Genomic DNA, 15,770 nt, shown 5'->3' with positions numbered 1-15,770 from the left:
AAGACAAACCTTAGTGGACTCGAATCTGACCATGTCGTTAGTTGTCAATCAAAAAGATAGTAATTTCAGCCCATATTCAAGGGCAGCATCGGAATATCGAGTTGTGATTACTCCATTAAACGTTGCCCTTTTCTTAATCAACTAACATTAATTACCTTGCTAATGAAGCTTATAATAATAATAGTTATTATTATTAAGGAAGAGAAAATCAAGAAAAAACAAGAAGAGAGTAAAAAAAAACATACAGAGACAGACGTTAAAGAAGGGGAAGAAAACATTAAACAAGAAAAGTTCCTTGCTTTGACAGCAGAGACAGAGAAAGAGAAAGGAGAGAGGAGCTTATTCTCTTCTTCATAAAATTTTGGCCTTGTTGAAGGGTTTAAGCTTCTCTTTTTTATATTTTTTAAAATCAAATTCTTTGTATTGTTATTGGTTTTTTTGGTGTAAATCCATTGTGGGAGCAATCAGAAGTGGAAACAGAAGTGAAAGATTTTTTTGTTTTTTGGTTTGGTTTTATCTATAGTAGTAGATCGAGGAGCGAACCCAAGTTTCTGATCTGATCAGTCCCCGTTAAAATGGTACTTGCTGCTTATCTTTTATGTTTTTTTCAAGTTTTGTTTTTTTTTTGTTGTTGCAATTTCAAGCCGTGGATGCTTTAATGGATGGCTTTTCTTTTGCTTGCTGGTGGACTGATCTGTGCTTAAATTGAAGTTGAAGATGTTATCTGTTTGGTGATATTAGCATATCCTGCACCCCCATTTTGCTCGAATATTTTTGTTCTTTTTTTTTGGTGATGATTTGATCTCATTGAGATATGTGCAACGATGATGTTTTTTTTTTTTTTTTTAAGTGCCCATTTTAGTTCAAGAAGTAATACTAAGGGGTTTTGGACTTTTAGGTTTACCATGTTGACAAAGCTATTTATAAATTGATTAATGTAGTTTAGGTTTTAATTGAATCGATTAGCATAGATGAGATGCACTGTTTGATGCGATAATTGAGTATACTTGGATTTCTGTTGTGGGTTAGTGATGATAACTGACTCAAGGTTTGGTATCAAAATAATGAACGAACGAGTCCTTTTTTTAATATAATTTTAGCAACACCATTAGATGTTGTGTTCTCGTTAGATGTCACAAGAATTGGAAATGGAGGCTGCATTCCATTTTTGCAATTGTATTTGTTCATCTTTAGTAGCTCACCTCAAGTCAACCCATTTTGAACTCGTGGGCTAGGGATTACAGGGGACTCTGCTCTGGCGTCCTTTTCAATACTTTATGTATGGTTTAGTCGTCCCTGCATGATTAAAGCTTTGTGAAACACCATATTTTAATTAGTTTTTTGTTGCTGGAACCTTGAAATGGAACTGGAGGCCCTTATTTGATGCATTTTTCATCAATGGCCGTACTTAATTCAACTCTATTAAGGCCTCCTTCCTGCAAAATGTGGCAGGCCACATGAATCATTTCAGTTTATTTCTTTTTGTGGATGTAATGTATCTGTATGAAGAAGACTTGGGGGCATGTAATTGGATTTAATGGCCTCAGTTTCAGTTTTATTATTTGTTAATAACTTCATGCAACCCACACATGGCCCCTAAGAAAAGAGGCTTTGCAACAATCTCTTGCCCGGTACCCTCCAAGCCCCCTAAGAAAAAAGGTTAGGCAATAAGCACTTGCCTAGTACTCTCCAACATTTGCTTTAATTTTCTATGAGGGCTGTTGTTTCCACTATGGGATTGACATTTTGAGTATCAAGTGGAGCCAATCAAACAAATATATCAATCAACACTGCAATCTCAGCATATAGAATATGGGTGTAAATGATGGAGGGAGATTGTATTTTCTGCATGAGCAACCCGAATGATGAAACAATGACAGCTGAAATGTTCCTGTAGTCTGTATCTGTTGTTTGGTGTATTTATTATACTTATGGAATTAGATGTAGAAATTATTTCTCAGTCGATTCATGGAGATTGAAAATTCTTGGTCACCATTTCGACAATCATCAATGGGTATATACAATCAAAAGTGCTCATTTACTATAACAATACCATATCTGATGCTTGTATCATTATTTGGGTGGCATAGTATGACTTGATAAATTTAAGAGGCAAAACATTGACACTTTTGGCTTTGTAGGCCTCTGCTGCCAGTCTGGTGGTTGGATCTCTTGTTTGGCTGGAAGACCCTGATGAAGCTTGGATAGATGGCGAAGTTGTGGAGATAAACAAAGAAGACATTAAGGTCCTCTGCACGTCTGGAAAGACGGTGAGTGCTTTTATTAAGACTCCACAATGCCCATATTTGATGTGCCCAAACTTTAATTCAGACTTATTATTTACTTTCGTTCTTTTGCCATGCCTAGTTGGTTTGTTTTTGTCATCAAGCATATATCCCACTGAAGTTCTGTGTTTCATTGCATGAAATTTGATCATATATATAATTTTTAATTATATTACTGAGAATGCATGGCAATGAGAAAGGAGATGTGCTGAATTTGGGTTTCTTTTTTCTGTAATCTTGGAAAACTACAGGTCACTGTCAAGGCTTCCAAAACATACCCTAAGGATGCTGAAGCCCCTCCATGTGGAGTGGATGACATGACAAAACTGGCTTATCTGCATGAACCAGGTGTCCTACAGAATTTGAGATCGAGATATGACATGAACGAAATTTATGTGAGTATTCAAAAGCAAAAGGTTGCATTTTCTTTTTATGAGGGTTGGTGTCGGGTAGCTAAGTCGAACTGGTGCTTGCTCTTATCCACTTTCTAATCTATTGACACTGATACTGTAAATGGTGTCCCCAGACTTATGTTGGGAATATATTGATTGCCGTGAACCCTTTTACGAGGCTACCACATCTGTATAATAGTCACATGATGGCCCAATATAAAGGGGCAAGCTTTGGTGAGCTGAGCCCACACCCTTTTGCTGTTGCAGATGCTTCATACAGGTACTAAATTGTTAGTATTTGACAGTTTGTGTACTTATAACTTTTCTTGTTAGACGATGAAAAGGCTGTTGCTGCTGATGCAGACTAATGATGAATGAAGGAATAAGCCAGTCAATTTTAGTTAGTGGTGAGAGTGGTGCTGGTAAAACGGAAAGCACAAAATTGCTTATGCGCTACCTTGCTTACATGGGAGGGAGAGCTGCAACTGAGGGGAGGACTGTTGAGCAGCAAGTCCTGGAGGTGATATGGTCTCACAATTTCAGTTTTATTTGGAAGTTTTGAGAAATTTGCTATTTCTGCCATTAGATAATCCATGACATGCTTGCTTTTGTTGTATTTCATCCATTTCGCAGTCTAATCCTGTTCTGGAAGCATTTGGTAATGCAAAGACTGTTAGAAACAATAATTCAAGGTGGGATGACCTATCATAAAACTTAATGTATATGTTGTTAATACTTTGCTATTTTGTCAGCTTGATTAGGCTCTGTTCTTATTTGCATGCTGTGAATGCTGTAGTCGTTTTGGTAAGTTCGTGGAGATTCAGTTTGATCAGGGGGGACGGATTTCAGGAGCTGCTATCAGAACTTATTTGCTAGAAAGGTCACGTGTTTGTCAGCTTTCTGATCCTGAGAGAAATTACCACTGTTTTTACATGCTTTGCGCTGCACCACCTGAGGTAATTTGTCTAGATTGCTTTACAGATTGTTGCTTCTCGCAAAATTTAAGACAATAGATATAGATCCTGCCCCTTCTGTAAGAGTTTTGTTTTCTCTTTCCAACTTGTATTCATTTTTTGGGTACTTTGGTGATAAATTTCATGGAGTGCAAATATCGCTTTCTTTTATCAGCTTAATTTATACTCATGTAAGATTCACTTTTTTTAAATTTTTACCGTATTTTGTCTCATGAAATCAAACTTTGATATATATAAACCAAAATTCATTTGAAAACTAATGCCTCCAAAGTTATTGTTTAATCAATATACTAGTATTTGTCTCCTTTCTGCTTGGTGGACTTTAATTATAGCCACAGTTCTAAAAATTACTCATAAACATTCAAATGTTGAATTTCTTAATTTCTAATGTTTAGTGTAAATTCTTTTCCTTATGCTGAAGGATGTTCAAAAGTACAAATTAGGGAATCCAAGAACATTCCATTATCTTAATCAATCAAATTGCTATGAATTGGATGTTGTGGATGATTCCAAGGAATACATTGCCACAAGGAGAGCAATGGAGATTGTTGGAATAAGTGCTGAAGAGCAGGTATATGGAGCTATTTCTCAAAGACAGTGTCTTTAAAGGATAGAAATCTCATTAAATGTTAATTGTCATCTTTCTGTTATGCTTTTCAGGATGCCATATTTCGAGTTGTGGCTGCAGTCCTCCATCTTGGAAACATTGAGTTTGCAAAAGGGAAGGAAATGGACTCATCAGTGCCTAAAGATGAAAAGTCTTGGTTTCATTTAAGAACTGTGGCTGAGCTTTTAATGTAAAGAATCAATTTCATTAACCACATGCATACACTCTAAAAGCCATGCTATTCTAACAACACATACACTTTATATGCCATCATAAGAAGTGCAGCTTCTGAAATCGTGATTTTCTTTAGGTGTGATTCAAAAGCACTGGAAGACTCTCTCTGCAAACGTGTAATTGTTACCCGTGATGAAACCATTACAAAGTGGCTGGATCCCGAATCTGCCGCAGTTAGTAGAGATGCATTGGCAAAAGTTGTGTATTCAAGGCTGTTTGATTGGTAAGTTTCATTCTCATACTCTTAGAAAGTTATTTAAGGATGTTCCTTGCACATTAATTAATGGTTACAGTGTTAAATTATGCTGACTTCTTCAGAGCATTGACTGCGCTGTTCGGGATTACTCATCTTATCTAATAGTTTCCCTTGTTTTTTCTGCAGGCTTGTTGATAAGATTAATAGTTCAATTGGTCAAGACCCTCACTCAAAGTACTTAATTGGGGTGCTGGATATTTATGGATTTGAGAGTTTCAAGACAAACAGGTGCTTAACTGGTATGCCTTTCTGTTTTATAATTGATTAGTTCTTTAAGAGAACCGGTACAAGTTTTACTTGTGCCTCTCAAGGCAAGTCCGGCATCATGTCTTGAGGCAATAGAATCTGTGCTATGTAGGAGTGGATGCTAGGGTGTAGAGTATGGTTAGGCTGTGTAGATTAGTTGAGAAAGAAACTAAGATTGTTAGGCCAATCACTATCTTCCAGCTTTAATGTTTCTGCATTTGTAATCGCACTGGTTCAAGAAACTCCACCAAGCTTCCTTCACCCATCATTGTTGGAGCACGGTACTTGCCTCGTGCGAGCATTGAGAGAGGAGCTCATGCCCAGTCAATGTTCTTATCACTTTGGGATGTGCTGGAGTATATGATGGTGTGTGCTGTTCTGGGGATGTTTTCAATATAGAATAGCCACTAGCTCTGCTTTCATAGAGGGCAGAGCAAAGACGTCAATGATAGTTGAACCAATCACCTTGTGATGACCTTTTGTAGATGCCTATTTGATTCTTTCATCTGATGCTTGGTATCATTTGGTTCCTGCAGTTTTGAGCAATTTTGCATCAATTTGACAAATGAGAAGCTTCAGCAGCATTTCAATCAGGTACATTTACGGAAGTTTTCTATTCCATACATGGAGGCCCTTGTTATTTCTCATTATATTGTATAATTTATGATGCAAATCCTTCTTTTGTGCAGCATGTTTTCAAAATGGAGCAAGAAGAATATACAAAAGAAGAAATCGATTGGAGCTACATTGAGTTCGTTGATAATCAAGATATTCTGGATCTCATTGAAAAGGTTTTTTAACCTCTACATAAGTTTTTGCTGGCATGGCTTAATCGGCTGTAACCCACTTAATTTTTTTTTTCTAATCGTGGTAAATGATATTCGAGTCTGCTGCATGCTATGCAATTAATTTCATTCATTATTAAATGGATTTCAAATGGATGGTGTAGCATCCGTGACAGATATTGATGCAGTGATTTTTGTCAACTTTCATCTCACTATCTCGATAAAGAGGGTTTTTTTTTTAAAAAAAAAGTTTAAAAGAAGATTATATTTAACTGACTGAAAAGAATTATGAAATTGCGATGGAGAATAAGTCCTCTTCCTAATGTGAAAGAAAAACAAAGAAATATCGTAGAAGAGCAGTCCAGTCCTGCTGAATACCAGCTAAGTACAGCCCTAGAGCATTTATAACCTTACATCAAAAGAAGAGATGAAAACTATTGAATCCTACAACCTTGTCTATGTACTGGTTCTCAAAGATTCTATCATCTCTCTCCAACGAGATATGCCACAAATGTGACACTAACACTGATTCTTTTCTTACTGTCTTGGAACTTATGTTAGTCTTACTCTTCTGTGCTAACAGTCAAATGCTCACTATTTCTTTTTGAAACTGAAAAGGCATCAAAGAAATCTTTAATTTCATTCATGGGTTACCTTTTTGTCAATATTCACTGTTTCCAATGAATTTTCAGAAACCTGGTGGTATAATTGCTCTTCTGGATGAAGCTTGGTAAGTATGCTAGCAAAGTTGCTGTATGCATTCTCTTCTAACACACAATAAAACCAGTGACTTAAAAGTTCTGGCAAACATTACCTTTTCTCCCTGAATCAGTCTTTGACTTTTTCTTATTATAGGATAACTGATTCATGTCTTTTGTACTTTGTAGCATGTTTCCAAGATCAACACATGAAACATTCGCCCAAAAGTTATACCAGACATTTAAAAACCACAAGCGGTTTGCCAAGCCAAAATTAGCCCGAAGTGATTTCACAATTTTCCATTATGCTGGTGATGTAAGTCTCTGACTGACTGCTTATGGCATACACTGAATGTTGTAAATTTTGAAACACGGGCAAGTAACTTGAGATAATTATCAGGTCACATATCAAACAGAATTATTCCTGGACAAGAACAAAGATTATGTTGTTGCTGAACATCAGGCACTCATGGGCGCTTCCAAATGTTCCTTTGTGTCGGGTTTATTTCCACCTTTAGCAGAAGAATCTTCCAAACAATCAAAGTTCTCTTCGATAGGTTCTCGGTTTAAGGTGTGATGGTCTATTTTTTTTCATTATGATGTGCTTTGTCTGCTTTTTGGGCATGAAGTTCTGATTTGTACTTTCCACAGCAACAACTGCAAGCATTACTTGAAACTCTCAGTGCAACTGAGCCACATTACATTCGTTGTGTAAAGCCCAATAATCTTCTTAAGCCAGCGATCTTTGAGAATAAGAATGCTCTTCAACAACTGCGATGTGGGGTGAGATTGTTACTGTCTATTACTCTCTGTCCGTGAATTTTTTATTGTTGTAATTAGAATTGCCTGAATGTTTACAATCCAATACGGATTGCGTGTCTCATCTCAGGGAGTCATGGAGGCAATTAGAATTAGTTGTGCTGGATTTCCTACTAGAAAGACATTTGATGAATTTGTAGATCGATTTGGCCTTCTCGCACCTGAAGTTTTGGATGGGAGGTATATGATTGTTTCTCTTTCATAAGATGTTCTTCCCAGGCATTGAAGATCCTGACTTTTTCATCACATACTTTATGTTAGTTCGGATGAAGTCACTGCTTGCAAGAGGCTCCTTGAGAAGGTTGGGCTCACAGGCTATCAGGTAATTATTTGACAAATGAGAAACTCTCTTCCCACAGCATTCTTCTTTTTTAGAGTTGTGTGCCCTTCCTCAGCTGCTGTGAATTTTAACACCTTTTAATGGTTTCTCTAATAATAAAGCTTCTTTTGAAATTGTGCATGCATTCTCTTGTGGGCTTGCAGTGATCTTCTGAGAAGGTTTTTGAGCTACCATGACACTCCATTTTCTTTTGCAGATTGGTAAAACCAAGGTATTTCTTAGGGCTGGTCAAATGGCAGAATTGGATGCTCGTAGGAGTGAGGTCTTAGGAAGATCAGCTAGCATTATTCAGAGGAAAGTCCGGTCATATTTGTCTCGCAGAAGCTTTATTACACTCCGTCGGTCTGCGATACAGATTCAATCTGCATGCAGAGGTAACATATGGTGTTAAAAGCTGTATTGGTGCATGTATTCTCATTTCTAATTGTCTTGAGTTTATCTGTACTTGATGCAGGACAAATTGCTCGCTATGTCTATGAGAAAATGCGCAGGGAGGCTGCTTCTCTGAGAATCCAAAGAGATTTACGCATGTATATTGCCAGGAAAGCTTATAAAGATTTGTGTTATTCTGCTATATCGATTCAAACAGGCATGCGTGGGATGGCTGCTCGGGATGATTTACGCTTCAGAAGGCAGACTAGAGCAGCGATTATGATCCAGGTAAGATATTCTTGAGAAATCAATCATCAAGTTCAAAAATTTTCTCCAGCAGTTTTTGGTAATAATATTCTGTTCATGTGGCAATGATTTGATTTCCCTTTTCTGCTTTGTGTTGCTGATTTGAATTTGTTTCTGTAACCCAGAGTCAATGTCGCAAATACCTGGCCCGATTACATTATAAGAAGTTAAAGAAAGCAGCAATCACAACGCAATGTGCATGGAGAGGAAGAGTTGCTCGTAAAGAACTGCGAAATCTTAAGATGGTCAGTTTCCCTTGTTTTTCTTGTTTTTCCATTGGATCTTATGGTGCATGGTTTGGGCAACAGCTGAGGATGGAAGCTGTATTTTCTTCTCTTTTGTTCCATCAGATCTTGTGCTGTGAAAAGACTATTACATGGTTTTCTTCCTGTCACTGTTCTGTGTCCTGCACTGCTAGGAAGGTTGCATGCGACTGTTAGTTTTTTTTAATGCTTAATCTGTATTTTGTGAAAGAACTAACCACACTCCACTGCATTTGGAAATAAAATATACAGAATTATTTTTTCTTGTTCCTGGATTTCTTCAAGCTGTCTGGAGTTTGGACTTTGTGCCTGTGTTATTATGTTTTCCAGTTTTGTATTTAAAATTTATTTGGTTCTCTCAAAGCAGGTGCACATGCTGTTCTGTTCTTTTATTTTATGTATATTTAGAGGTTCTTCTACATGAATTCTTCTTGTTCTTCTTTTTTTTTCAGGCTGCAAGAGAAACAGGAGCTCTTCAGGCTGCCAAGAATAAGTTGGAAAAGCAAGTTGAAGAATTAACATGGAGACTTCAGCTGGAGAAACGCATGAGGGTATGTATGATAACACACCAATGAACTTATTAAATGAGCTTTATTTGTATCCGTCTAAAAATGGGACCGAATTCCATCAATTTTTAATTGTTGTCTCTAGTCATTTTTCTTTCAGTTATGTCCATGCTTTTCAATTGTTTTTTATAGCACTCTAGAATTTGGGCAAAGTGATTGCTGAAACAAGCGTAAGAATAAGTGTGCAGTTACTGTTTTAAAAACTTCCATTTTGTTCCTGTTTTCTGCTCCTTGTTTGCTCTATTAAGACCAAGTACAGGAGACACTTAACTGTTGGACATGTAGCTTCAACAAAAAATAGAACTCCAAAAACGTGCATGGACAAAGCTCCTGTATGCTAATGCTTTTTAACGCTGATGCCTATAACTTCTGCTTAAGCTATCTGCTTCTCTTGTGACTATCCAACGTGAATGCTTTTTGTATATCTGATACACTTAACTGCTGAATATACTTTGGCAAAATATAAAACTAAATAAACCTTGAATATCTCATCCTATAACTCTATGTTTCACATGTAATATGTAGGCTGACATGGAAGAGGCCAAAACACAAGAAAACGCAAAGCTACAATCTGCTTTGCAAGAAATGCAACTTCAGTTCAAAGAAACTAAAGAAATGCTAGTAAAGGAACGTGAGGCTGCCATAAAGGTGGCAGAGAAAGTACCTGTTATACAGGAGGTTCCAGTAGTAGACCATGTGGCCCTGGAGAAGCTTACTGTAGAAAATGAGAAACTCAAGGTAAGGAGGGTTGATAGTCAAGGATCTCTATTTTGCTTGTTGATGCCAACATTTATATCACTGCATGAAGTAAAGGCTTCTCAGAAGTTCTCTCCAATATTGGGGTGAATTACTTGTGGATTCGTTTTTGCTAATTAGATTATTTTTATGTGATTAATTTCAGGCTCTGGTAACATCACTGGAAAAGAAAATTGATGAAACAGAGAAAAAATTTGAAGAGACAAGCAAAATAAGTGAGGAAAGATTGAAGCAAGCTTTGGAGGCAGAATCAAAAATAGTTGAATTGAAGACTGCTATGCATAGGTATTTTTCATGGTTAGGCTGTGTTTGTGAGAGGAGGCAGGGATTTTTATGATCATTGATTAGCACAATGTGGGAATTGGACTATTCTGTGTTCCTAGCAATCCCTCAATACTCATGCTCTCTGTTTTCCCTTTTGACTTGTTAGGCTTGAAGAAAAGTTTTCTGACATTGAAACGGAGAACCAAGTTCTTCGGCAGCAAGGGCTGTTACAAACACCTGCAAAGAAGCTGTCAGAGCGTCCTCCAATTCCACCAACTCAGGTGAATGTTTTCTGCAAGCTTGTTTTGGTTTACTCTCTCTCTCCTTTCTTTTCTCTCATTTGTTTTTATTTTAATTGCAGAGTTTGGAAAATGGCCACCATCTGAATGACGAGAATAAAGCCAATGTAATGATTTTCTTTTCTTTGACCATCTACTTACTGTAACTATGCTTGTGTTATTTAATAATTGTTTTGAGTTATTTTTGCAGGAGCCACAGAGTGCAACACCGGTTAAGACGTATGGCACAGAGTCAGACAGCAAGTTTAGGAGATCCCACATTGAGCGTCAACATGTAAGTGCTTTCAAAGATTGGGATGTGCTTCATCTGTTGCGTTTGTTCTTATGCAGAGCATTGGCTGTGTAATTTCAACATTTTGAGTCTTGTTCTTGCTGCAGGAGAATATAGACGCGCTTATTAACTGTGTAACAAATAACATCGGGTTCAGTCATGGAAAGCCTGTTGCTGCGCTTACCATATACAGATGTCTTCTCCATTGGAAATCTTTTGAAGCAGAAAGGACTAGTGTGTTTGATCGTCTCATTCAAATGATTGGTTCAGCAATTGAGGTAACCGGGTATATTATGATGGTTGTTCCTTAAAAGGCATTCTTGAATTGGAGGGAAATGATTAATTAAACAAGGAATATCATGGATGGAGATACATAAGTTGAACTGTTGGAGCTCTTACAACTTCCACTCAACAATGATCAAACAGCATAAGTACCATAACTGTATTCTTGATTGCAGAATGAAGAAAACAATGAACATATGGCTTACTGGTTATCAAATACATCTACTTTATTGTTTTTACTGCAACGAAGTATAAAGGCAGCTGGTGCTAGTGCAACTCCGCAACGGAAACCTCCCTCGGCAACATCCTTGTTTGGGCGGATGACAATGGTATCAGAATTTTCGTTAAGTTTCCTCTTTCGAAAGGTGGATTTCTTTCTCTAAATTGGCTTCTGTGTCAATCCCAGGGTTTTCGCTCATCACCATCTTCTTCCAACCTTGCTGCTGCTGCTGCACTGGCTGTCGTGCGCCAAGTAGAGGCAAAATATCCAGCCTTGCTTTTCAAGCAACAACTCGCAGCGTATGTAGAGAAAATTTATGGAATTATTCGAGACAACTTGAAGAAGGAGTTGGCGTCTTTGCTTTCCTTATGCATTCAGGTATTCTGTTTGATTCACCACTCTCATTTGCAATTGCTTTGGAGCCAATTTTAGTCTCATTTCCCTTCATATTTTGAAGCAATATTTTTTCAAGTCAAGTTGTTTTTATGCTGAATTTAGGCACCCAGGACTTCCAAGGGAAGTGTACTAAGATCTGGACGGTCCTTTGGAAAAGATTCTCCTTTAAGTCACTGGCAGAGCATTGTTGATAGTCTAAACACTCTCCTGAGTACATTGAAGCAAAATTTTGTACGATCTTTTTTTCAGTTTCTCTGTTAGTATTCTTTTAAAATGCAGATGTTCTTACAGTTATTGGTGTTTCAGGTGCCTCCAGTTCTTATCCAGAAGATCTTTACTCAAACTTTCTCATATATCAATGTGCAATTGTTTAACAGGTATTTAGTCATTTCGGTCCTTTGATTTTATCATTTTTTTGCTGAAAGGTTTTCTTATATGGGAATCCCTTGTGATATCCAGTCTTCTCCTACGTCGTGAGTGTTGCACATTTAGCAATGGTGAATATGTAAAATCTGGGTTAGCTGAGCTAGAGCTATGGAGTGCCCAAGCCAAAGAAGAGGTAATCTGATATGCCTTTACTTGTCAGTTTACTGTCACTATGCTTATCTTGTGATGATTATTTACTTTTCTGCGATGTAGATTCCCTGTCTGTCATGCGTGTAAATTTCCCTGATTCTCATGCTTTCACCTCCTTTGATTGCAGTATGCAGGTTCATCTTGGGATGAACTTAAGCACATAAGACAGGCTGTTGGATTTTTGGTATGCTAGAAGAATGCTTCTCTTCTGAGTCTTAAACCACAAAATCTCTTGCCATGTTTTTCACTGAATCTTTTATTAATAATTTTGGTTCACAGGTCATACATCAGAAGTACAGAATATCCTATGATGAAATCACAAATGATCTGTGCCCTGTAAGTCTCTCTGTGCATGTACGCATGTATATCTGCTTGCATGGTTTGGTAGAGCAATTTTGAGAAACTTGATTTGTGCAACCAGCCCTATTTTTATCTTTATTCAGGCTGTGTTTTTATTTCTCTGCATACCCCACCTTTCAGTTTTATATTCATGTTTGGGCAATTTGTTTTGTTCTTTGTTTCATGCAATTCTCTCACATCAATGCTTTGATTGCTCAGATCTTGAGTGTTCAGCAACTATATAGAATATGTACACTATATTGGGACGACAATTATAATACTCGGAGCGTGTCACCTGGTGTAAGTTCTTATATCTAGTTTTTTAAATAATGGTGTTTTTGGATTTGTATACCTTATCAACTGGATTTGAATGATCAATGACTTCACCCATGATTTCTCTTCAGGTCATTTCTAGCATGAGGGTACTGATGACAGAAGACTCCAACAGTGCTGTTAGCAATTCCTTTTTGTTGGATGACAATTCTGGGTAAGAGTTTCTTCAATTTCATAAACTTGCAATTTAGTACTATACAAAGTAGATTCAGATTTCAGAAGAAGCTTTATTAAAAAAAATCCTCTCTTGCATATTTGGATATGCAGAACATTAATGTGAAAAGCTTCTTCCTATCCTGTAGAAGTAGGAAAGCGCATGTTCTTTGAAGATATATATGATTTTTTTCACATCTATAAGATGAAGTACAAAAAAATGATTGCCCAGTGCAGGACCATTTAGCGAAGTTTTAGATGTCTGTATTAGGCTCAGGGTTGTAGAATTTGGTGATTTTTGGGTTTATAAATTGGAAACAAATTTGAATTGTAAGAAATGAAATGGAACAAGGTAGAAACTACTAGCCTCCACTAGTAGATTTTAAGGAATCACTCCATGGGTAGAAAATCTAAGCATTACACTCAGGGTTCAAGGAGTTGCTCCATAGAGAAAGCACTTGTATGGTTATTAATAAGACGTGTAATTTCGCAGCAGCATGTAATTTGACAGCAACAGTGCTATGATTGCTTTTCTATGAAGTGGTCTTTTCACAACAACTAAAACAAATGTCTTTACGTTCACTCTTTCAATATGATCAAACTGATGATTCTTAATACAGCATTCCCTTCTCTGTGGATGACCTTTCTAATTCACTGCAAGAGAAAGATTTCATGGATGTTCAACCGGCAGAGGAACTACTTGAGAACCCAGCCTTCCAATTCTTACACGAGTAAAGATAAAGAGGCTCAAGCATGCTCTTCTTATTTTTTTTGGTGCGAAGTAGGCAAGGAATCTTGCTCTTTGGTCAGTAGTGTTACTTGGTTGTAAATTTACCCATTTTTTTGGTGGTTTACACGCTTTTTCTGCATCCCTGCTCCTTTGTAGAATATTCCTATTTATTTATTTGTTTCTTTGAGATTCGAAGTTGTAAAATCCGTTTTGGCTATCGAAGGGGCAAGGATATATCTTCTTGTTCAGTGAGTGTGCATTCATTGGTCATTTTTTAGGCTGCAAAAATTCATAGAGAATTCATTAGGGCAAGCAGTGTCTTTGGTTGGTGGTTGAGGCATTGCTCTCTCTCTCCACCCTATTTTTTTTCTGTAAAAAAGAGAGACTCAGACATACAAACATTATACCTAGTAATGAGAAGTATATGGAATTGGTTTATGCACTTCTCTGTTTGTTTTCTTTATGTTATATGCCTTCTTATTGAATGGATTTTGTACCTCGCTTCATAACATTTCAACCTCTACAGCCATGCATTGCTGCTAAAGATTGAGCAATAAATCATTGCCTGTATGAATGGCTGTTGAGGTATGATCCGCCAGGGTATAATTTACTGACTTGCATTCTCAGAAGTCAAAGAAGGTAGTGAGTACTTTTAAGGATTCTTGTGTTGGCTGAAGAAGATTCATGTATCATCGAGCAGCCGGTGGATTTTGCAGATTCTGGGAAGTTGCTTAGAAGCATGGCTCAACTTCGGTGAGGTTTCAAGAATTTTTATTAAGCATAGTGTTGATGAGCAACAGAAACAAGATTTTGCCTTGCGACGGGGGATTCCTTCCTTCAATTTGTATCCTTTGGTGCTAGATGTTCAAAGTTCCACTTGGACGAGGGTTGTGTATGAGTCCCAGCGTAGAGTTCCCCAGTTTGAAAATGATACCTGTTTATCGTATTAGATACTTTGGAGTAGTGTTTTTCACGTATTTATCAAACCGGTTTAGCAGGTCGCGCCAGTGACTTGTCATCTTGGATCCCATTTCGCATCAGGTTTGCGTTTGAGCTAAGTTGAGAGTTGGCTCCGATCAAACATGGTGACCTATCGAGTTACTCCACGATATGGTTGGCTTGGTCAAATTCAGATAAAACTTGACTAGGTCACCTTAAAAGAGTTCACTTTACATGATTGGGAGGGTACTGATTTAGGAGTTCCTAACAATTTCTTTTAGCCATGTGTAACGTTTTTCTTTACATATACACGTAAAAGCTTGTGATTCAACAGTATTCTTGCAACGCAAGAGAGGCAGGGGCTCAAAGTTTAAATGCTATATTTGTCAGTCCAAATCCATTGTTGTTCCCAATTTCTTTTTGAGAGAGAAAGCTCAACCAAGCCTTAAATATTCTTGAGCTAGACAAGAAAAGGTTCCTAACTCTTGAGTAGTGAATGGGATTTGCCTTCTGTATTTGCATATGCCATTGTTTCTGCTGTTGTAGGGTCCGATCACTACAGTATCTTGAAAATTAGTCTTTGATTCCAATATTATCATCAGTAAGGATTATGGGAACCCAAAGAGTGCAGGTCTCATCACATTGTGTATTTTTTTTCGTATAAATATAGAAGAGATAAAAATATATTTAATCGAACGACAAAGACAAGTAAACGAGTTGGGATAGAACCAATAAAAATTAAGAAAATAAAGAAAGAATTAACAACCTGCAAACACAAATATCTAAGATTTGATAGAATAGAGTTATCATAGTAGATGAAGATTGACGAGCTATATTAATAAATGAACAATGACTATAATGTGAAATCAATGGAGGTTTGATCATAAAATGGGGACAAAAGTTCTCTAATGGCACCCATGAGGAATGCACATGGAAAACCCACAAAAACTTCACCTAGTACGCTATGGTGTGTGTGTCTAGTACGACTCCACCATAGCCATCTCCACCACAAGGTTCACTAGAATTTAGGGTGAGGACCATGCATGATTCTTGTTTATAAATGTGGATT

At 37.2% G+C, this 15,770-nt stretch overlaps 1 protein-coding gene across 1 annotated transcript; it reads left to right on the top strand.

Annotated features, from left to right (window-relative positions):
* Window positions 1-208: 208 nt before the first annotated feature.
* LOC133690957 (myosin-6) lies at window positions 209-14,204 on the top strand. Its single transcript, XM_062111240.1, has 39 exons — window positions 209-578; window positions 2,142-2,270; window positions 2,537-2,680; window positions 2,812-2,957; window positions 3,041-3,197; window positions 3,311-3,369; window positions 3,474-3,633; window positions 4,073-4,222; window positions 4,312-4,448; window positions 4,569-4,715; window positions 4,875-4,976; window positions 5,531-5,588; window positions 5,684-5,785; window positions 6,472-6,509; window positions 6,667-6,793; window positions 6,878-7,048; window positions 7,129-7,260; window positions 7,367-7,476; window positions 7,558-7,618; window positions 7,833-8,010; window positions 8,091-8,296; window positions 8,440-8,559; window positions 9,030-9,128; window positions 9,669-9,881; window positions 10,045-10,184; window positions 10,330-10,444; window positions 10,525-10,569; window positions 10,653-10,736; window positions 10,841-11,011; window positions 11,192-11,344; window positions 11,422-11,613; window positions 11,734-11,862; window positions 11,938-12,008; window positions 12,091-12,190; window positions 12,335-12,391; window positions 12,487-12,543; window positions 12,766-12,846; window positions 12,951-13,033; window positions 13,653-14,204. The coding sequence occupies exons 1-39, from the start codon at window positions 576-578 to the stop codon at window positions 13,765-13,767; spliced, it is 4,542 nt and encodes a 1,513-aa protein (XP_061967224.1). The 5' UTR covers window positions 209-575; the 3' UTR covers window positions 13,768-14,204.
* The last annotated feature ends 1,566 nt before the right edge of the window (window positions 14,205-15,770 follow it).

This window comes from Populus nigra, chromosome 4 (assembly GCF_951802175.1).
Source record: "Populus nigra chromosome 4, ddPopNigr1.1, whole genome shotgun sequence".
In the NCBI taxonomy this organism is placed as follows: domain Eukaryota; kingdom Viridiplantae; phylum Streptophyta; class Magnoliopsida; order Malpighiales; family Salicaceae; genus Populus; species Populus nigra.
The sequence above is the reverse complement of the archived record's forward strand: the minus strand, read 5'-3'. Positions and strand labels throughout refer to the sequence as shown.

Coding starts and splice junctions, on each gene's coding strand:
- LOC133690957 (XM_062111240.1), top strand. Junction 3,198..3,310: donor TTGAGCAGCAAGTCCTGGAG/GTGATATGGTCT, acceptor TCCATTTCGCAG/TCTAATCCTGTTCTGGAAGC. Junction 7,049..7,128: donor CGATAGGTTCTCGGTTTAAG/GTGTGATGGTCT, acceptor TACTTTCCACAG/CAACAACTGCAAGCATTACT.